The sequence below is a fragment of the Globicephala melas genome, chromosome 1, assembly GCF_963455315.2.
Source record: "Globicephala melas chromosome 1, mGloMel1.2, whole genome shotgun sequence".
In the NCBI taxonomy this organism is placed as follows: domain Eukaryota; kingdom Metazoa; phylum Chordata; class Mammalia; order Artiodactyla; family Delphinidae; genus Globicephala; species Globicephala melas.
Window position 1 is genome coordinate 182,310,700 of NC_083314.1, and position 21,942 is coordinate 182,332,641.

Consider the following 21,942-nt stretch of genomic DNA (forward strand, 5'->3'; position numbering starts at 1 on the left):
CAGGTCACAAGCTGGCTCCACGGTGGGTGGGGTACCACGGGAGATCCCGCCGCGCCTCTCTGGGCAGGGGGCCCCAGCCAAGTCCAGACCTCCCTAGGCTCTGATGGCGTCCCCAGGCAGATCTCCAAGCTCGTGGTTACTCGTCTTCCCTGGAGATTTGCCTCGTTTACCAACAGGAGGGTAGGGCGTCAGCGAACGCTCCATCGGAGCCCACTCAGCTCTGCTCCTCTGGGCAAGTCTGCTGCCTCTCGCTGGCCCCCGGGGAGCTCAAGCCTTCTCTGTACCAGACATTCCAGCTGGAGGGTCCTCCTCACCTGCCGCTCATCTTCCACCATCTCCTGGCATGTGTACAACCTGCCATGACGCCGGAACGGTGGCAGATCCCAAGGCATCCCGTCCTTCCCCAGAGAGACAGAGCGAAGAGGACCTGTCATAGCCTCCTGGGTCCCAGCCCAGCAGCCCGGCGCATGAGGGCCTGTCACCCAGGACATTTCCTGGACTCACTTTCCCTCCCCCGCATTTAGTCCATCAGCAAGCCCTGGGTCCATTTACTTCTCTCCATCCTGATGGCCACCACGGTACCCAAGCTGCCATCATGTCTTGCCTAGATGCCTGGACTCCTGCATTAGCGTCCTGCCCAGGGCACCCTCAGCACACCTGAGACCTACCTGTTCTGCTGGGATGGTGTTAGGGTGGGGGGCACACTCCAAAGCCTCCACAGGAAGTAAGTGGGAGTGTGTTGCCCAAGGGAGCCTTCCTCCTTAAATCGGGAAAGATGACCCCTCTGCCGCTTCCTATGGTTTCCCTGCTTCTTTTTTTTTTTTTTTTGCAATACGCGGGCCTCTCACTGTTGTGGCCTCTCCCGTTGCAGAGCACAGGCTCCGGACATGCAGGCTCAGCGGCCATGGCTCACAGGCCAAGCCACTCTGCGGCATGTGGGATCTTCCCGGACCGGGGCACGAACCCATGTTCCCTGCATCGGCAGGCGGACTCTCAACCACTGCGCCACCAGGGAAGCCCTTCCCTGCTTCTTTCTTCCCTCCTACAATCCATTCTCCCACACACCCAGATTCATCTTTGAAAGACATAATTTAGATCAAGCCACTCCCCACTTAAGACTAATGGCTTCCGTTGCAAGTACAACCTAATCAGACTCCTTCTTATGACTTAGAAGGATGGACATGATTTGTTCTCTGCTATCTTCTCCAACCTAGCCACCTCCAACTCACCCCACCTTTCTATTTCTTCAACTTACCAAACCTGTTCCTGCCTCAGGGCCTTTGCACTTCCTTTGCTCTCTGCCGGATGTTTTCCTCCCATGCTTCCCATGACCAGCTCCATCTCATCATTCAGGCTGCAGCCTAATGTCCCAGCCTGTGAGAGGATCTGTCCAAAGGAACGTCCCTTTTCCCAAGTTACCTTATCACATGACCATATTCTAGTGTTTTCTCCAGTGATCTTGGTTATTTCTTTGTTTCCTTGTTTGTTTTTTCATCTCCTATAGTAGAATGTAAGCTCTGTGAGAGCTGGGAGCCAGTCTGTCCTGATCACCTCTTTATGCCCAGGGCCAAGGTCAGTGCCTGGCCTGTTATGGCCCCTCAATACCTGTTTGTCGAGCGAATGCAGTGCACTTGCTCATCTCATTTTGAATTTCATCTTTTGCCTTTGGTGACTCCAAGGGACCCAGCGTGAGGCTGTCCAGAAGCCCCCAAACAAAGTCTTTTTGCTGGGGGGCTTCCTCCATCTTCTCCAAGGACCAGGTTGCCTTTCCTAAATCCCAAGTCCTCCTTCACCACTGCTTCACCAGAGCTCACTGGCTTGAATGGGTTTTCTCCCTCCTGACCTTGGAACACTACTGGAATCTTGCAAGAGGCAGTTTCCACGCCTGTGTGTCTTCTGCGGCCAGTGATGGAGGGGGAGCCGCCCAGAACCATGTTCTTGGTCAGGGTCTAGTCTCCCCAGCTGTTTTGCCTGGGCATGTGCACGAGGCCGGTGGGCAGGGGCCATTTGCACCCCCTGTGCCCCCTCTTCCCATGTCATTCTAGCTCCTCAGGTGACCTGGCTTGTGCTCCCAGGCCTCTGAGCCCTTCTTTTAGGTGAGGCCAGTTTGGTTCTGGTTTCAAGTGTCCTTTCTTTAAGATCAGCTCCAGGTTCCCCAAGGCTTTGGGAGACCCAGGGAAGAGGTCCCTGAGCAGCCAGCATTGTCCCCCAGGGTGCATGACCACCTTCCTGGACTGAGAGCTCCTCGCGGTCAAGGTTAGAGTTAGGGGCTGGGTCCACTCCAGGCGCCTACCAGTGCCTGGCAAACTACTTGACGGATGAAGAAATGAGCGAATGCACGCAGCACCCAGTGCTCTCGTGCTGAGTGACATGTTTTAGTTTGGGCCTCAAAACAAGGATGTCCAAAAAGGACGCCCCTTCTTTGTGGTTAGGGGTGGAACAGGGCGGGGCCCTCAGCCCACAGGCTGCCTGAGCCTCTCTGGGTCCAAGATGCAAGATGTTAGGGGAGCCTAAACCACTAGGAGGCATAGTGACCTGGGCAGACTCTCCTGCCAGCTCTGGGACCAGGAGAACTGCCTGCTGATACCTAAACAGCCCTGGACCCTTCTCCCAACTCCCCTCCCCGCAACCAGGACTGAAACAGCAAGGCCTCCCTCATGAGCAGCTCCATGAATTGAGCATGTAAGCCAGGAGCTTCCTGGACCCTCATCTCAGCCCCTTGCCCATCTGGCCGGTGGTTTTTACAGATGTAGAAATGGGGACTGAGAGAAGTCAACCTCCGGGCTCACGTCACTCGACGGTAACTGGCTGATCTGGGAGGTGCACCCAGGATTTGCCAGGTCCTGGCCTGGGACGCCATCCAGACGGTATGCAAAGGCCAATCTTTTTTTATTTTTTTGGAGGGGTCGGCTAACTCAGGACAGGCGAGGTCTGGGTCTCCAGCCAGGCAAGAACCAGGTACAGGAAGCGGCATCTATTTATAGGCTGGGCCAGTCCCTTTCCAGCAGCAGGTGATAAGTGGATAGTTAAGAACACGCTGCCCCTCCCCCCACCTCCCCAGTGGAGGTGGGGGGCTGCATGAGCCACACGCGGCCCCGAGCTGTGATAGGCTGACCCGGCCTGGCTGGCGTCAGGATGGCTGCGCTCCAGCCCCAGGAGGGCTGCTGGGAGCCTGGGAGCAGGGGGAGATGAGTGCGAGCCAGCCAGGCCGCTGGCGGGGGCAGGGCCAGCAGAGGATGCCACCACAGGCACCAGCCCTGGCTCCCTGGGATGTCTGCGGTGCAGAGACCGCTGCATTCAAGCGGAAGCTGAGTATGTGAGCCCAGCCCTGGAGCAGCGGCATTCTGCTCCGGTGGGCTGCGTGGGGAGATGGAGAGAGAGAGAGAGAGAGAGAGAGAAGAATGTTCCATGTCAGCTCGGGAGCCCCAGGCTAGGGTGATGGTGCTGGGTAAGGCAGACAGCTCCAGCGGCCAGAGGTTCAAGCTGGACCGCCCCAGGTGAACCAGGCCCCTGGCACGGGCCAGCTCTACTCCTGCCCTGGGCACCCCCCGGCCCCACTTCTCTTCCCCACCCCTGGTCCTCCACGGGGAGCGTTCTCTCTCTCTCTGTCTCTCTCCTTTTTGTCGGCTGCAAATAACACGGAGTGGGACCCTCCGCCCTCCCCGCCCGCCTCCTCGCCTGCCTTTCCGTCCATCATCTGGGCCAGCTGGACAGGTCATCCCTGGAACTAATGATGCGTATGAGGGGCCAGTCAAGGGGTCCTCCCAGCACCAACCCAGGGAACAGAGAACGTGAGCAGATTCCTTCACGAACATCCACCCCTTTTGGGGACGTGCCAGGCACTTTTCGAGCCCTGGGGGACACGTGGTGACCAAGAAAGACACAGACCCTGTCCTCATGGAGCCAACAGGCCAGTGGGGAGGAGGTAATGGTCAGAGGCCAAGGGCAAGTTGACCAGACAGGGACACCAAGCTACGCCCAGCCCGAGTGATAGGGACAAGGTCAGAGCCACGGGGACGGACCCCGGGGCCTCCGGTGCCTGAGAGCCAAAGGAGCCGATGTGCCTGTGCCTCCTGGCCACGGGGTGGCTGGCGTCAGCGGCCTCTCAAAGGAGTTTCTGTGGGTTTTTCTCAGTCTGAGGCCCCCTCCCCTGCGGTCTGCCGGGCCTTCTCCATCCCTCTCTGACCCACTCTGTGCCGCAGGGGACTGGCCCCGTGGACCGCATGGCCTGGACCCTCTCGTCCTCGTGACTTCTGTGTGGCTTCAGCTGTGCGAGGCATGGGCGGGGGCGGGGAGAGAGGGCAGCATCGTGGCCCCGACCCCAGACGCGGCTCCTTTTGGGGCCCTTCTGCCCGCCTGGCTCTCACCAGCTCCTGTAACCCTTCAGGTGGAGGGTGATTAGAGCTTCCTGCTGTGACCAGTCCTGGGTGTGTCACCCTGGCTCACTGGTCGTCTAAGCAGTCCTCCATCAGGTTCTCTTCAAAACCCAGCCAAGCTCACCTGTGTCCCCATCTATCATGCTAAGGGGGCCATGAGTCCAGAACAGATGCCATTATGATCGCTGATCCGGGACCCACTCCTTCACCGTGGAGGAAACGGAGGCCCAGGGTAATGACACAAGTTGCTCCAGGTCACCCCCTCCAGGCTGACTCGGGGCCCAGCGCTCTGGGGCCCTGCGGCCTCTGCCGGGAGGCGGCCTCTCACCTGGGCAGTAGCAGCGGAGCACCCCAGGCTGAATCAAGGACGCAGGCACTGAGATCTGGTCGAACAGGCAGCTGTAATTATTGCTGGCTTCTTGCCACGGGCCTGTGATGAGAACCTTCACTCCTCCCTGGAGGGAACAGAGACCAGCGGGGGGCAGAGGTCAGCCCCAGAGGGAGGGATGAGGGACACAGGCCCCCGTGGCTGCACCCCCAGCCCATGTGCTTGTGGAAAATGCAGACTGCCGATTCCCGTAAGCCCTACGTTTGAGAACCACTGTTTCAGGACTGTGGTGGGAAGGAGGCCCCCAGCCTCCTCCCCGGCGCTCTCAGCGGCCCCCAGATGCTCCTGGCCTTCCTCAGCTGGCACCCAGCACGGGGGCCACCAGTTCAGATCCCTGACCCCCTCCTGGAAGTGGGACATTCAGCTCCAGGCAGAAGGGAGCACAGAGTTTTTCAAGCTTTTCCCCCCAGGATGCACCTGAGAACGGGCGGGGGGTGGTGGGGGACCCCTGAGCGGAAATGGAGGGGAGGGAAGGGGCTTTCTCTGTCATTTGCTTGTGGACAGATTGTGTGAACTCTGAGCTACGGAAATGGGCTTGAGCACCTTAGTGGCCTGCAGGGACTGGACGTTCTGGCGGGGAGATGAGGGGAGACCCGGGATGCCCAGGGTGTGGTGGGGATAGCCGGGGTGGGGGGGGGAGGCAGCGAAGAGGGGCTGGATGAAGAAGGTAATGAGAAAGAAAGCAGAACAGAAAACTGGAAGGAAGGCTCAGAGCTGGAGGGGCTCAGAGGTTGCCATGGTGGCCAGACGGCCCCCTCACTGTGTGCAGACACAGTACCCGCAGGCACCGATGTGCTTACAGCCTGGCTGGGCTGCAGCTGCCCCCACAGGGCGAGAGCCGGGGAGTGGGGGGAAGGGGGATGCAGGAGTGGGGCTCAGATGACCTTGCTCAGCTCAAGGGGAGAGGGCCCTGCCCCCAAGGATCCCAGAGGCGCCCAGGCGCAGGACAGCACCCGAAGGGTACAGGCGCTCCCTGACCTCTGGCTGGAACCAGCCAGGGCAGCCACAGAGCAAGGAGGGTGGCCTTACGTCTTGGTGCCCCGGGCAGTCCTGTCTATTGTCCGAGCTTAGTGATTAATAGCCGCCTGTCCTGCCTGATGCGAGCAAGGAGGTGTAGGTGCCCTACTCAGAGCTCAGACAGCTGAGGGGAAGGCAAGGTAACTGAGTCAGGGAGGCCTGCCCTGGGGGTGCAGAGGGTGGGCTGGCTGTCCTCTGGCTCTCCTGGTCCTTCGTGAGCTCCAGCCTCCTCTCCCGGCAGGGGGCCAAGCTCTGACCAGGACGGGGTGGAGAGCACCACCTAGTGTCCAGGCAGGAGAAGGTCGAGCGGCGCGCCTCCTGGAGACTGGGGGCGTGGGGGGTGGAGGGGGTGAGGAGTGCGGCCTGAGGCCCTCCTTCCCCCACCTCTCCAGGCCAGAGAAGCCAGACCCTAGTTCTCCCGCTGCTCCTAATGCCAGCGAGACGTCCTCTCCTGCTCAGTCCCCCGTTCTTGGGTGCCCTGTCCTTGGCACTGGCCCATCCGTGCTCTGGAGGGACCCCGGCCTCGACACAGGACTGGCTGTTGAGGCTCCACACAACGTTCCTGGAAGCAGACCTGGCCTTGGGCATCAGCAGTAGGAGGGGGTGTTTCCAGGGATGAGGTGGAAGTGGGTCCCTCACAGCCCAGCACAGAAGGGAGCTTCCCCTACGGAAGGGGCTCTCCCAGACTGGAAGGCCTTCCCCCTGTGCTCTTGGATGGGCCTTCTTCCTCTGCCTGGAATGGCTGGAAAAGTCATCTCACTGCTAGACAAGCAAAGTTTGGAGGGTGGTAGACAGAGCTCAGGACCAGGAGCCAAGGGCAGGAGGCCTGCCTCTGCCCCTCGTAGCTGTGTGTCCTCAGTCAAGAGGCCCAACCTCTCTGGGTGGCGTTTGAACTTTAGGGACCCTCTGGCCTTGACACTCTTTGGTTCTGATACGTGGCTCCGCAGAGAGATTTGGAGTTCTGTCGGAGTGGCGGGGCTGGAGCCAGCATCCTTGGGCCCACGGGCTGGGAGTGGGCTCCTGGCTGGGAGATGTACCATATGGCACAGGTAGAACCTGACTTTGGGATGCCTGGGGGCACCAGAGGCCAGCTCAGGGCACGATCCACCCTGGATCCTGGGCAATGGAAGAGCAGTGTCTTCAAAAGGCCACAGACAGTTACTCTGTGAGAAAAAAAGAAAGAAAGAAGGAAAAAACCCCCAGTAACCCCAATCAATAGCTGCTAGCATGAAGCCAGGGCTGCTGTGAAGAACAAAGGACTGCAGAAATTACTGGAGAACATCAGGACCTTCTCCATGGAAACTGCTGCGGGAGGGGCTCAGCAGCCATCCGTTCAGGAGACGGTTTCCATGGCAACATTGGCCTGGCTGTGCTGAATCGCTGTGATGCGGGCACCTGACAGCTCTAATTGCAGCCTCCTGTGCCTGGTGCGGCAGGAGTGTCCGTGGAGGGAGATGACACAGAAGCATTTGGGGGAGGAGAGGCAGCAACACATGCTACCTGAGGTCTCTGTGCCCTGGGAGCCCTGAGTAAAGGACCTGGATTTCTGATGCCCCTAGGGCGGATCCTGGGGGCCCAGGGGCACCTCCAGCATAGGGGTGTGTGTGTGTGTGTGTGTGTGTGTGTGTGTGTGTGTGTGTGTGTGTGTGCAGGTGAAGAGGCAGACAGAGCAGAGGGGAAGCGGGAGCAGCCTGTGGTGGGGGAGGGATGCTCAAGAAGAGACAGCAAGACGGCCCTGGCCTTAGCATCCTTGCGAAGTGAGTGCCTGAGCACCCTCGAAGTTTAGAGCTGGGCGAGGGTGCCGAGCGACTGGCTAGATCTGGGCTCCTGACACAGGTGGCAGGCAGGCTTCTTCCCAGCAGAGAAGGGGAGAGGGCGAAGGGTACCATGCCAGCCGGTGGGGGCGGTGCTATGAGGAGAGAGGAAGGACGGGGGACAAGATGCTATCTCCGGCTGGAGAACCCAGGAGGGTCGGCCCCTGCTGCTGGACTGGGTGGGGGAGGATGGCGGGGAGGGAGCGGCCGGCAGAGCCGCTGGGGTCTCAACAGAGGCCTCTCCGAGCAGCCACGTTGGGCTCCAAAGGGCCCGGCTGGTGGCATTTGCGCATTTCCCAAATCGAATTGAATTTGAGCTGCTTTTGTTTCTGGGTAGCTGGAAGCATCCAGAGCTTCTGGAAAAGTGGGGCTGCCGCTCCCTCTGCGAGGCGCCCGGGCCATCTTTCCTTTCTCGTTCCCATGCCGCCCTCGCGTGGCGAGCTGCTGAACTGACTTTCTCCGAGGTACAGTTTAGGGATCTGCAGGCCGGTGCTCGGATACAGGACAGAGAGCGCCACGCCTGCCAAGAGCCCCTGACCAGTGCCCGCAGGTCCCAGCGGCTGGAAGGAGGGCCTGGACCCGCCCAGGGATGTGCACTCAGCTCACAGGTTGAGTCCCGGGATGAAAAGCTCCTCCTGCTGAAGGACACGGGCACCGGGGTGCCTCAGAGCACCCTGAGGAAGGACCAGATCTCCAAGGTCGGAGGACTTGGAGGGCCTTGAGGGCAGCCCTGCTCAGCCACGTACAGATCAGGACACTGAGGCCCAGGAGGCAGGCCCGAGAGGCAGGGCCCCGACTCCCAGCTCTGACCTCCTCGAACACCAGTCCCAGGCCTCCCTCCCAGCCCCTCGGAATTGCTTTCTTAATCCCCGTGGGGAGCCAGCTGCTGGGCTGAGCTGACCTTTCACCCCAGGGGATGAGGTCACAGCGAGCCACACCAAGAGGAAACTGAGTCAGTCTTCTGGAGTCTTGGGGGTCCGTGGTGGTAGGGGGAGTCCCTGGAGGTGGGTGGAAGAGGCAGGGCTGCTGGAGCTCTTCGCTCAGTCCTGACAACCCAGTGAGGAAAGCGCTCGTATGGCCCCAGTCTTAGAGACAGGAGAGGCAGCGACCTTTGCCCAAAGTCACCAGCGGCTAGTAAAGTGGGGGGCAGGATTTGAATCCACACTGTCCAGCCCCAGCCCCGTGCCCCTCACCACGTAGGGCAGTCACCTCTGGACACCTGAGCTGTGATGAGCCTGCTGCCCGAGGACACAGTGCACGGGCAGAGCAGCTCTTACACCTGCTGTATCTCTGGGATGCTCCTGTCCCAAGGGGGGCCACTACCTGGGCTGATGTGGCATCTGAGAGCTGGGGGCGTTCATACACAGTGAGCAGCCTCTTTGCCACGGCCGAGGCAGGAGGACACGTAAAGGAGCACAGTGGGCCGTGAGTTGTGATGGCCACAGAGTAATAACCAATAACATAACAATAAACTATTGATTACTTACTACGGGCCAAAGACTTTACCAAGAACAAGTACTATCGTCACCCCCACTTGATAGGTGAGCGAACTGAGACAGGGAGGGAAAATCACAGCAGAGGCAGCACTGACACCCAGGGGTGCCCCCGAGACACGCCCTCCCCCCGGGCCTCAGTGTCCCCTTCACCAGGGCCCGGGGGAGACTGGGAAGCCGACACGGGCTCTCAGACATGCTGCGCGTCTCAGGGAACCCCGTTAACCCTGTCCCAGCTCGGGCATCGTCCTGGGAGCCCCTGCTAGCACCTGGGGCTGGAACGTGCACGGGTTTAGCCGGCATTCCTGCTCTGCCCATGTCAGAAGACCTTCTGCGTGGTTTGCATCGCTGCCTTGAGGTACCCCATGAGCTTCAGGGTCTCTCAGGAGCACCCTTCCCTTGGTGTCTTGGGCAGCAGCCCCTGCGCTAATGTCTAGGGAAGGTGGCAGTGGAGCCACGGGAGCCGTGGGCAGCCACCTCCCAGGGGAGAAAGTGCTGATCGGGGCCCCCATATGCTGCTCTCCAAACACCTGGCAGGCGCACTGGGAGGGGTCAGGGATCGTGTCCTATTGGGCAGCAGGAGGTTAGGGAACACTTGGGCCACTCTGTCCCCTTCCTACGCCATTCTACTTCAGAGGAAAAGCAAAGGTTCCTTCCTTAAGCACCTGGGCCACCGTGGCAAGACCTGGGTCGCCCTGCGGTCCCGGGCTTTGGAGCAGGGATTCTCAACGTCAGATCTCAGCCCCCCCGGAAGAGAGACAGACTGTGGGGTGGGGGGATGTCTTTGATTTTGTGGAGGCTGGATATACCATCAAAATCTCACAGATGACTCTTTGGAAGCTGCACCCTCCCTCTCAATTCGATGGGAATTTGTTTTTGCTTTGTTTTGTGAAACAAATCCAAAGCAATGGATACAGATGGTCTATCGTGGTGATTTCCAAAATTTTTTCCAGCAGCCCTAGGATGCTTTTCCGAAAAAAAAAAAAAAAAAAAAAAGGCAAAGCAAAACATAGGTGGAATCTTAAGACATCGGCCAGGTGACAGCGGTGACAGCAAACATTGCTCTGGCAGAGTTGGGAGGGCCACCTGGCCTCCCAGGAGACCCCTGATTTTAAAGCTACTTGCTCCTGTGAGGACTGAGAACACCAGAGAGAGCTGGGGGTATTGCGGGCACCATGGGGACAGTGGGAGGGGACAACTGTATGGTCCAGAGCTTCGAGGGAAGGGCAGCCACACGCAAACGAGCGTCCCTTGCTGGGTGCTGGCGGGTGGGCAGGTGAGGCTGGTGCGGGAGGCTACGGCAGTGACAGCTTACCTCCGGGTAAGACCACTCTGGGGAGTAGTCGGTCACCATGAACACCCGTCCGCTCTGCTGCAGCATCCCCAGGGTGCCCGGGGCCGAGGCGGCCGAGACTACCTCGGCAACGTGCATGTAGGCCATGGTGCTGGCCCCGCCCTCGGCGCTGCTCAGCTGCAGGCTGCCCTGCTGGGGGCTGCAGCAGGGGAGGCACATCTCTGCCTGGGTGAAGGGGGCACGGGCCCCGTCCTCTGACTGCGAGAGCGCCGCGCCATCCCCCGACACCAGCTGGTGCCCGTAGATGGCGCTGCCGCCCCCCTCCACGGAGATGAAGTCGTTGATCAGGTCGGAGAACTGGTTGCCGAAGGAGATGTCGAAGTGGTCCAGGCTGAGCTCCATGTTGGAGGCGTTGCCCAGGCCGGGCTGGGCCACGGGGTAGAGTCCCTGCACCACGTTGCCCGGGAGGAGGGGGACGCCGCCGGCGCTGCGGATCACCCCGGTGGGCTCGGGTTGCAGGTAGTGCTCGGAGCTACAGGCCTGCAGCTCCCCGGACTTGATCAGGCCCTCGCCCCCTTCGGCCACCTGCGAGGTCTCCATGGTGACCTCCCCTTCCGCCGCCATGGCCTGGAAATTGGCCTGAAACTGCATGAGGTGGAGGGAAGACGTGGACTCAATCCGTGTCTCCACGTGGCCGCTGCAGGAGCTGGTCTGTGACGACGCCTCCGTTTTCACCGTGGGCATCACAAAGGTGCCCCCAGAGTCACCCAGGCTGCTGTGGGCGTTCTGCTCAATGGGGAGGGGCTTGCTGGCGTCCTGCAGGAAGAAGCTCGGGGAAGGGGTCTGGTGGACGTGGGGGCCCGTCTGGCTGAAGCTGGACGTGTAGTCCTTGTTGGAGTCTATTGCACTGAAGTCCATCTGCTCCAGGGTGGTGCTGGGGCTCAGGCCGCCGCCCGACGGCAGGAGGCTGGAGCCGGCACTCAGGGTGAGGGAGCTGGAAGCCGCGGCCGCCGTGGAGGAGGAGTAGGCCTCCTTGGCCATCTGCTGCTCGAAGGAAGTGTCCTCGGTCTTAATCTCCTTGGTCAGGACGGTGGTGAAACTGAAGCCCCTCTCCACTGGTGGCGAGTGCCGGACGTCGGCGCTGACCATCTCGGCTTTCAGGCCTCCGCCCCCGTACGTCTGGCCTTGCTTTGGGTTATTGAGGAAACAGTCGGGGTCAAAGTTCATGGTGGTTTCTGGAATCTTCCGGCCCCCGTCGAGGGTGGTGGAGAGGACGAGCTCTTCGGACACGTTGGTGGGCAGCATGGACAGGCCCTCCGAGCTGCCTGTGGTAGGGAAGGCGAACTTGTGGCCGTCGGAACTCACGGCCAGGACGAGGCCCTGAGAGGCGTCGGGCGACAGGAGGTGTTGGTTGGGGCCTGCGGTGGGGGACATGGTGTACACGGCCTCGTTGGTGACCTCGGACATGAACACCGTGGCGCTCTGGGACAAGCTCCCCATCACGGAGGCCACCGCCATGCTGGACACGCCCGTGACCACGGGGCTGTCCGCCATGTCCGGGTCGCTGTTGAGCCCGCTGCTGATGGAAACGGGGGAGCTCTGGGTGGTGTCAGGGACCTCCACCTGGTTGGTGGAGGAGACCTCTGTGCTGTTTTGGTGCAGCAGTACTGGCTTGGCCACCTTGCCGTTCCTCTTCTCGCGGCTCAAGCCCTTGCCGTGGCTGTGCTCGTGCTTGCCCTCGGACACGTCGTTGTGCTGCACCTCCGCGTGGCCCCCGTAACCCCCCGTCCGCGGCTCCACCTTCGGCGAGATGATGCGGTGTTTGGCACTGTTACACTTGTGGTGCACGCTGCTGCCCGCTCCTGCGGAGATCAGAAGCGCAACACGCGCGCACGCACACGCACACACGTGCACACACACACACACACACACACGCAGAGCGTCAGAGCTAGGACTGCAGTGGGCCCCGTCCCTGATCGCTGGGGTCCGGCAGAGCCCAGCCTGGGAGTCCAGGCTGGCCCTGGCCCCTCGGGGCTGCCGTGGGACGGACACTCAGGGACTCAGGCCATCTTACCCCACCCCGGCTTCTCAGGTGCCCTGTGTAACCACCGTCTGGACGGGGGGGCTTTGTCCCCGATGCTCGTTTCAAATAGTAATTGAAGAGCCCCAGTGCATAGGAGGCGGGGAAGGAGAGGCTGGGGAGAACGCCGTCCTCCAGGAAAACCCTTCCCACCTTCCGAGGCGTACTCACTCACTGGAATGGCTCAGTCTGGGATGGTGGCCGGGGCCTTCTCCCCTCCCCTGAAACTTTCCATGCCTGTTCAGGCCACAGTGTCCCAGGAAGCCCCTCTGGGACTGAAAGCCGGTGGTTGATGGTAGGGGGCTGGGGGTGCGGTGGGTAGAGAGCAATGTACTCTCCCTGGACTAGCTCTTAGGCCCCAGGACCAAAGAGGGTTCTAGACTTTATTCCAGAGGCAGAAAGGTATTTGGGGCCACCCCCCACCCCCACTCCATTTAGCTAGCCCGGGCCTATCCTTGGCTCCTTGTGGGATGAAATCCTTCTGAAGACCTGAGCGAGGACCCAGCCCTAAACCCCAGTTCAGTGGCAGAGAAGAAAGGACCTCAGGCTCTGAGCGTTTCTGAGCAACTTGCACTCGGGGCTCTGCCCCCAGGCCTCCACTCCTGTGTGATTGTCATTCCATCTGAGAAGGGTGACTCTGCTTCTGATAAAAGGGTGAATTCTCCCCTGATCCAGTTACAGACTCACCAAGATCCCTAAGTATGTGAAGACTTCGTGCAGAAGTGACGTGACCCTCTAATGGCAATAGCTAATTAAGGCCGCTAGGGAGTGAAGGACCACATTTCCAAGAGCAAATACCATCATCGGAAACACAGACACATCAGGACAGAGGATGGGGGCCGCTTTACATTCTTGGAGGAGACAGAGGTGGAAGCAGGAGGTTTAGCTTGAGTGGTCGCACTGACTCAGGGCTGATCTCCCAGAAAAGCCTGTGTCGGCCCGGGGACCCGGGCTCCTGCTGCTGCTGCCCGAGATCCCAGGGCCCGGAGGGCACCTGCCACGGGTGGATGTGGACAGAGACCCAACCCTGTGCACTCCTGACTCTGCTGCCCACGTTCCTAGAGGGCGCGCCTCTCCGGAAACTGCTCTCTCCTGCCCAAAGTGGGCTGCCCTCCAGCCGCGCCAGCCCCGCTGGGCAGGACGAGGGAGAGTTGCCCTGGGTGCTGTGCTGTGGCCTGGCTCCTGGCTGACCCCTCTCCCCTTGTGGTCATCACACCCGCTGCCTGGCAGCGCCCCCTCTGCCCACGTGCCCGCTGGGGGCGACCCCGCTCACCCAGGCTGCCAGTGCAGAGGCAGTTGTGGGTCCGCGGCTGTGGCTTGGTCTGGTGGCTGTCAAGGATCTGCTGTACCAGCTGCTCCACCGAGAAGCCCGAGCTGCTGTTCCCGTTGCTGCAGGTCCACTTGATGCCGTGGACTGTGGGGAGAGAGGTGGGGCGGTCAGAGGCCACGGCTGCGGGGGGAATCCTGCGAGGGCTGGGACCTGGGCCCACCCTGAGCGTGGCCCCCTCTCTGCTGGGACGCTGGCTCCAGGCACCATGAAGGGATGGCCATAAGAAGTGGCAGAGAGAGGAGGGTAGAGAAGAGAGGGCCAGGCTGCCCCACCAGACCCCGCCCCCCTGGACCTCTGTGCGCCCCCTCTGCCTCCCGTCCTCCTTTCCTGTGGCGCATGGTGTGGGGGGGCAGTAGATGGCCCAGGGAGTTGCTTTTTTTTTTCCGCAAAGACCAAGTACATCGGGTGGCTCTTCCAGGGGTCCTGGAGTGGAGGGGACAGAGAGCGAGGATGGGGAAGGAGAGGTGCCGGAGGCTGAGGGACCTCCCCAGACCGCAGGTCATGGAAATGTGGAGACGTGGTGGAGGCTGGGGAGAATGGCTCCCATCCCGGCGGGTGGCGGAGGGGGAGCGCTTCAGACTCCTGCTCTCATCAGACTTCCCGGCCTCGAGGGATGGCAGATTGGGCACAGCGGGTGCCCCCCGATGGCCCGCCACCTGGACGGCCGCCCTGGGGTTCTGGCTCCACCCTCCTCAACCCTGGAGCCTTGCTGTCCCTGGTGTCGGAGTGGGGGACCCAGCATGACTGAGGGCGGGCTCCCCACCTGCCTGCCTGGGTGTGTGGACTGACTGAGTTTCACGCCCGCTGTATTCTCTCAGCTGGAGCAGACCTGGCTGAGAGGTGGGGGGCTGAGCCTGGGGGGCCTCTCTGGTGGCTCTGGGGGCCCGGATCCAGAGGCAGTGAATCCACAGCCCCGGGGCTGGAGCTGGTGCCTGGGGCTTCAGGAATGACCCAGGTCCCTATGAAGGGGGTGGACGGTGGGAGCTGGCGTTCTAAGAGGGGGAGCAGGGCATCAGGGCACAGGATCAGGTTAGAGAGAGGCCAGGGGCTTTGCCAGCGCAAGAACAATTTGCTTTCTCCTGATCTCACGTGGACTCCATGGGAAGAACTGTCACAGCTCACAGAGCCTGCTTTGCTCTCTGAGGGGCACAAGGAGACACACAGGGAGAGTCTACGCAGCGGGTAGGAGCTGGGCTGGACTCAGATGTGGATTGGAGTCCAGGTTTTGTTCTGTACTTGCTGTGTGAATTTGGCCAAGTCACTAAACCTCTCTGAGCCTCAGTTTCCTCACCTGCAAAATGGGAATACAAGAGTATCCGCCTCACAGGGTGGCCCGGAGGAAACCCAGTCTCCTGCCTGGCACTCCGTGTGGACCCTGCCAAGAGTAGCTGTTGTCATAACCGTTAATGTTGATGATGGCAACGACGGGGACACACAGCACGCGATGTTGGCCTTGCCCTGGTAGCTTGGCCGATGCTTTGGGAACAGGCCTGGGGAAGGCAGCTGCTTGCTGTTACCTCCACAGGCGGCTCAGCCTTGGAATGCTGCAGGGAGAGCTCCACGGCGCCGTCCGTCTCATGCCTCAGCTCCTTGTGTGCTCCTGCGCTTTCATGTAGAACTTCAGTGGTTTTTCAAAGAAAACCCCGGTGTGAGGGTCGTGATCTGCTGGGAACCCCCTGAGGCCGCCGCTTCTCTTCTCCTCTCCATGCACCTGCCCAGGTGTTCGCCCAGGATCCTCGCCTCCACTCCATTCTGATGAGGCTCTCGCCCCTCGGGAGGTCTTCCTGGCTCTGCCGCTCATTTCTTCAAAAGCGCTGGGGCCCCAGCCCTGCTCCTGGAGGTCCCGAATTCTGGCGGGTCATTGAGAGGGGACGGTGGCTGAGTGGCTTCTGCCTCGAGCGAGCTCCGCTGCCTGGATTTGAAGTCGTGGGCGCCTGTTTGGAGCCCTGTGTGATGCGCATGCCCAGGGGTTGGGTGTTTGCAGCCCACCTTTCTGCAGGTGGATGGCGCCGCCCCTTGGGGTCCCTCGGGGAAACCTCCAGCAGCCCCAGGAAGCTTGCACTCCCGCTGGCTCAGGCAGCTGGAAGGGACAGCCCAAGCCAGGGGTTTGCAAGCCTCATCAGAGCTGCGAAGCACTTTTCGCAAATAAACCTCTACCTGGAAATCCAATATGGAAAACAGATCACAGCAGAAGGGGCCTGGCCCAGGCAGGACTTAGGGGTCAGGGCGTGTCCTCACACCTGGGCCCCCCTTAGCTGAGGACCTTTTCCAGAATCCTCATTTTATAGATGAGAAAACAGAGGCTGAGGGTGGGGGCCAGAGGGCAGGACCCAAACCGCTGTACACAGATGTCCTGTCCCAGCCCAGGGGCTCCGGAGGGGCGCCCGACTTCTCTTGAAAGCTCTGCGCGAGTTCCTCGCATGCAGTCAGGATGGCACACACAGGGCTCTGTCTTAAGACAAGTCTTTAGATTCTGCGAGTGTGAGACCAGAAGCATCTCCAGAGCTCATCACGGGCGCTTCTACCTGTGCAGGACTTGGAGCAGGGCTCCTTGCAAAGCCAGACAAGGTGTCCTCAGGGAACCCTCTCCCGGCCCACCCGAGTCTGAACTTGAATCTCTGGAGGTGTGAGCTAGGCTCAGGCAGCCCCACCTCTGGCTTCTGGCTGCAGGACCCCACCCCACCCAAAGGTCTGGGGTGCTGGCGTTGGGTAGGCTCGCTAACCCCCGGACTGCCCGTCGCCTCTGCTGGAACGTTCTGGCATTTTGGACCAGGCCCCCCCAGTGCTGACAACTGCCGCTCAGACCAGCCTCCTCCAGCCCCCTTGCGGGCGCCGCTCCTGCGTTCTTCCTGCTTCTTGTTCGTCTCCTCATGTTGTGAAGGTTATAAAATGAAAACCCAGTGAAGGGTGACAGATTGCAAGCAGAGAATTTCTGGATACTTAATGCAAATTACCTACTGTCTTAGCGCATCCAATATGCAAATTGCCTCCCTCCCCCTCTGGTGGGGGAGGGGAGAGGAGCCCCCTCCTCGGAGGTGGTGAGCTGTTAGTACCGAATATCAAATACTATCAAGTCGGCTTTTAACATGTCATGCTCCGCTTCCCGACACGTAATGAATCAATGGGAAAGGAGATTTCTATTGGGAAAAGCGTGCTTTATGGAAGGAAGGTTGATACGCACGCACGCTGGCCCCCTCCCCCTCCACTGCCTCTCCTCCTTCATAAAAGCAGCTAAAGGGAAACCCATGAAAGGTACAGCTGGTGAAACGTAAGGTCATGAACTGGGGCGGAGGGCACAGAAAGAGAAAAGGGAATACTCCCCCGCTGCCCCCGCCCAAATCACCTCTTTGTGGCTCTGGGCCACATCATCCCCTCTGCTCTCTGAGTCTCGGGGGAGGGCTCCTCATTCCCAGGCCACAGTCGGCCGCCTGGGGGTGGGGGTGGCCTGAGTGTTTCCTGCTGAATCCCTGGCCGGGGAGCCTCTAAGTCTCCCCATGCAGGAGGTCTGGACGGTGCTCCCGGGCTGCTCAGGTGATGGAGGGGGGCCTGTCTTGTGTGCCCAGGAAGGCTGGGGCAAGGAAGGTACCAGAGAGGGAGAAGGTGGGCGTGGGTGACTCCTCACAGACCTGCACAGGACAGGAGTGGCCAGAGGGCCACACTGGCCGGAGGAAAGTGGGGTGCTGCAGGGTACTTCTGCGGCTCCGCCCATAGTTCTGCTGCTGCCCAGGGACCCTGCACCTGGGCCCGACACTGGCTCTGCCAGGCGGAGTGCAGCAGGCCCCGTGGGAGGACTGGTCTGCAAGCTGACGGTGCTGACGTGGCCTGAGCACGACACTCACCCTGACGACCTCCCAGAGCTGGGCAGCCGGGCTAACACTAATCTGAATAATCAAAAGGAAATTGGTGACAACAGCATGGGGCCACGCTTTGGAGAGCATCTTCTGCTGAGCAATTCACCCAAGAGGCAGCCAGCCACTGGGAAGAGTGTAACGGAGATCTGGAGGAAGGGGCTGGGGAAGGTATGGGGGTGGATCCTCCACCCCCACCCCTGCCTGGGGCCAGCTACCAGCTAAGGGCCACTTGGCTCATGCCTGCTCCATCCCAGCCTTGTGGGGGGTTGTAGGTGGAGAGCTTTGGCCAGGTAGGCTTAACTAGACCCCAGGTTGAGCTGCCCTGTCACTCTGTTATGGACAGAATTGTGTACCCCCCCAAAATTCTTAGGTTGAAACCCTAACCTCCAATTTGAGTGTATTTGGAGATAGGGCCTTTTGGAAGATAATTAAGGTTAAATGAGGTCCTAAGGGTGGGTCCTTATCCAACAGAACTGGTGTCCTTATAAGAAGAGGAAGAGATACCAGGGGCGAGCGCACAGAGGAAAGGTCATGTGAGGACACAGCGAGAAGGCGGCCGTCTGCAAGCCAAGGGGAGAGGCCTCAACAAAAACCACCCCTGCCCACAAATTGATCTTGAACTTCCAGCCTCCAGAACTGTGAGAAGTAAATTCCTATGCCTTAAGCTGCCCAATCTGTGGTGTTCTGTTATGGGAGCCCCAGCTGACATCAGGGTTCAGGCCTGAGCCCTACATGCCCCTGGGAGAGACCCACCCTGCCCTTGTGCTGCACACGTTGGGTGTGTATGTTTGAGGGGCACTGAGATCTTTCCAGAATGCCTCCTTTTGAAACCGAGCAGGACCCTGTGGGGCTCCTGGGCACAGAAACCTTTCTGTCCCCCATTTCTTGTTTGTAGGGAGCAGACTCCAGACTCCATGGCCTTCCCTGGGTTCCAAAGGGCAGATCTGAACAGTTGCTAAACAAGGGAGGAAGAGCCAAGCTACCACCTGAGGCGAGATTAGAGGAACCAGAGAAGCTCATCACGTGACCACCTGAGACCAGATTGGAAGGGCGCAGCCCCTGCACACGCTCTAACCTTATCAGCAACCCCACGCTTGAACTATTGCTATAAAACTCCTCGTCAAATCCTCCCAGGTTGGGACACGGGATTTTTCGGAGCAGGAGCCCGCCGTGCCCCCCTCTGCCTGGCGAAGCAATAAAGCTGTTCTTTTCTGTTTCCGAGATTCGATTTGGCGCCGGTGCACAGAGGCTGAGCTTTGGCACCACTTTCGCTGCCCCTTTAAATCTTACCCTTCCATCCAGCACATGCCAGCTCAAGCCTCACCTCCCCCTGGAGGCCCTCCTGGTTGCTCTAGCTCTCCTCCCCACTGGAGCCAGAGTCTGACTCATGGGGACAGGATGTTATCGAGGGGACCTTCTCTAGCCCCCATGCTTCGAACCATGCCTGGCACATAGCAGATGCTCAGCGAAGACTGGTGGAGTGAATAAACGAATGGGTGGTTTCTTAGTCACTCAACCCCCCTCCAGCACTGCTCCCTTTTTGTTTCATCCATTCATTAATTCCCCCAATGAGCTGTAAGCAGAGCTCACATCTCAATAATAATAACAAAAACAATATTTACTGAACCGACACTACCTGCTAGGCATTGTGTTACGTTCTTTATATGTTGACTCCATTATAAAAAGAAATAAATCACAATAATATCTACCCTTGACTGAGTATCTACTGTGGACAGGGCACTGGGCAGTGGTTCTCCAAGGGTGGTCCCAGCTGCCATAAAATCACCTGGAAATATGTTAGAAATGCACACTGCCAGGCCCCATCCAGCCCTGTGATGAGTCAGAAACTCTGGGGACGAGGCCCAGATCTGTGTCCTACCCTCCAGGGGAATCGACGCTGGCTCACATTTGAGACCCACAGGTCTAGAGATTACATCTCTCATCTCTCAATGATCCTTTGAGGCCGAATTATTGTCCCGTTTCATTAATGTGACAACCAAGACTCAGGAAAGTTGTGGAACCTGCCCAAGGTCACTCAGCAGATAAGTGGGGGTGGGGAGGGGTTGCAGTTTCCACTGAGCCAACTGCCTCGGATGGGTCTTCCCAGGCTGCATCCCTCCTGGACCGAGGAATGGCCGCACGGTTAATCACGGGCCGGGGAGGGAGGGCTACTCCCATCAGAAGGCCGAGGTTCTTTCTACTCACTTCACTTCCTAGAGAGAGGGATGCCGCGCTTTCCTGGGGGCTGGTGAGTGTGCAGGAAACCCAGACCCCCTGGGGCTAGGCCAGGTTCTGTCCCCCAGCCCGCCGCCCACCCAGCTGTCTCCTGCCCTGACTACGGAGGGTGCCGGCTGCCTCAGAAGGGCCAGGTGGGCAGCCAGGGCGGAATGTGCGGCCACCCAGACCCGAGCAGAGGAAGTTTGCCTTGGGCCTCCCGAGGGTACGGCAGGAAGTGAGAGGCAGGGCCTGCTGTGCACCTGCTCTTGGAGGAGAAGAAGCGAGAGAGGGAGGCCCGTGGGAGAACATCTCAGCATCTGAATCTGGGCCACTGGGGTTCCCGGAGGGGTCCCCGGCCTCGTTCACTGAAGCCCACCGGGGGAAGTTATGGGAAATTTCTATGAAAGACAGGAAGCCCGAAGCAAGACTCTTCCCAGAGAACGTGGGGATCGTGGGAGCAGCGTTTGGCTCCTTGCCTGGATTTCTAGTCATTGGAGGTCGGATGGGGTGCGTAGGGGACACCGAGTCACAGACGGGGCTGGGATGTGTGTGGGGGGCCCAGAGGCGGTCTTCTTGGTTGTCCTCTGAAGCCTCAAATGCTTCCCGAGGTGGCTGCCCCAGGCAGTGATAGAATTCTCCTGAAGGGCAGGGAGAACCTCTGAGCTCAGTGCCTGGCTAGCGGTACAGGAGGGACGGGCTGAGATTCAAGAACATCCGGAGCCTGTCGGGGCGGGGGCGGGGGGGGAATTCCCTAGCCATCCAGTGGTTAAGACTTTGCACTTCCACTGCAGGGGGCATGGGTTTGATCCCTGGTCGGGGAACTAAGATCCCGCATGCTGCGTGGCAAAATAAATAAGTAAATAAATAAATAAAATGTTAAAAAATGCAAAACAAAACAGAGCCTGTGGGAGACAGGCCAGCAGGACCACGCTGGCCAGGGGTCAGGGGCCCCAGTGGCCGCAGCTCTTTTCCTCACATGCGTGTGATCTTGGGAAGATCTTTGATTCCTCTTGGCCTCCGTTTCCTCATCTGTAAAATGGGTGCCTCCCACGGGTTCACCTGATGACACATCTCTGTTCCCCAAGGGACTTCAAAGACACAAGTGGGTCCCACACCCTGGATTCCGATTCAGTGGCGTCCGCAGGAGATCTGAGTCAGGACAGGGTTGAGGGTCCCGAGTGAGAAGACCCTTTCTGCTCTGAAACGTCATGCCTGGAACCCTTTGGAAAAGAATTAGACGGTCAGAAAGGCCTACTCTGGGAGGCCCCACACGCTGAGGCAGCCCCAGGAGCTGGTGAGAGCAAGCTGCCTGCCCTCCTAGTCTCTGTGGGGCTGTAACTTCTGGAAGGATATAGGCACATCGGCTGGCGCTTGGGTCACCACGGTAACGGCACAGGTGGCCCCTGCCGGGATGGCCATTTGGCTTTCTTTACACAGGAAGAGGTTTCTTGGTGCTGTGTCGAGCAGGTGACAAGTGGCATGTCGGTGACAAAGAAAATCCCCCCACCTCCCGACAGGGGCTTTTGGGGGGCCTTTCTCTTGGCCCCCAGCAGCCTGCACTCATCCCATGCTCCCACCCGGGGACTCAACTCTCTGTAAAGACCTACACAGAGGTGACTGTTTAACTGCTGTCCAGACAGGTCCCCTTGGAGACGGAAACGGGCACTGCGATAATCTGTCTGGACAATGGTGTCACCTGGACGCTCCCAGGCAACCCGGTCCTGCGGTCACCCTACAGAGGAGCCACGTGAGAGAGGCGGGCAGGAGAGGGGCCGCCAGACGCCTCTCCAGGAGTGAACGAGCCTGTTTGGATGTCCCCCAGTTGTTGACACTAGAAGGCTGTCTCCATGGCAACAAGGTCAATGGGAGATGGCAGCCGCGTTGGTTTAATTTTCACTGTATTCTTGTTGACAGGAGTAAAGGCCCGGCTTCTGATTTCTTGGTTCAACTGGATAAAATTTTCATTAGATTTAACTTCTCATATCCAGACACCCACATATGATTCAATTTCCCCGTCTCACCCTCAGCTCCTTCTCCTACTGGTCCTGAGGACATTTTCAGAAATCTCATTTCGAGGAGTGT

The 21,942-nt window shown here is 59.5% G+C and overlaps 1 protein-coding gene across 15 annotated transcripts in view; it reads right to left on the minus strand.

Moving 5' to 3' along the window:
* CAMTA1 (calmodulin binding transcription activator 1) overlaps positions 1-21,942 on the minus strand; it is an 894,146-nt gene that overhangs the window by 79,993 nt on the left and 792,211 nt on the right. For all 15 annotated transcript variants that reach the window (XM_060283626.1, XM_060283601.1, XM_060283652.1 and 12 more), the window contains 3 exons: positions 13,736-13,876; positions 10,404-12,244; positions 4,705-4,831 (listed from right to left, as the gene is read on the minus strand). In XM_060283626.1, the coding sequence (XP_060139609.1) occupies positions 4,705-4,831; positions 10,404-12,244; positions 13,736-13,876 (2,109 nt within the window). The remainder of the gene's footprint in view (positions 1-4,704; positions 4,832-10,403; positions 12,245-13,735; positions 13,877-21,942) is intronic.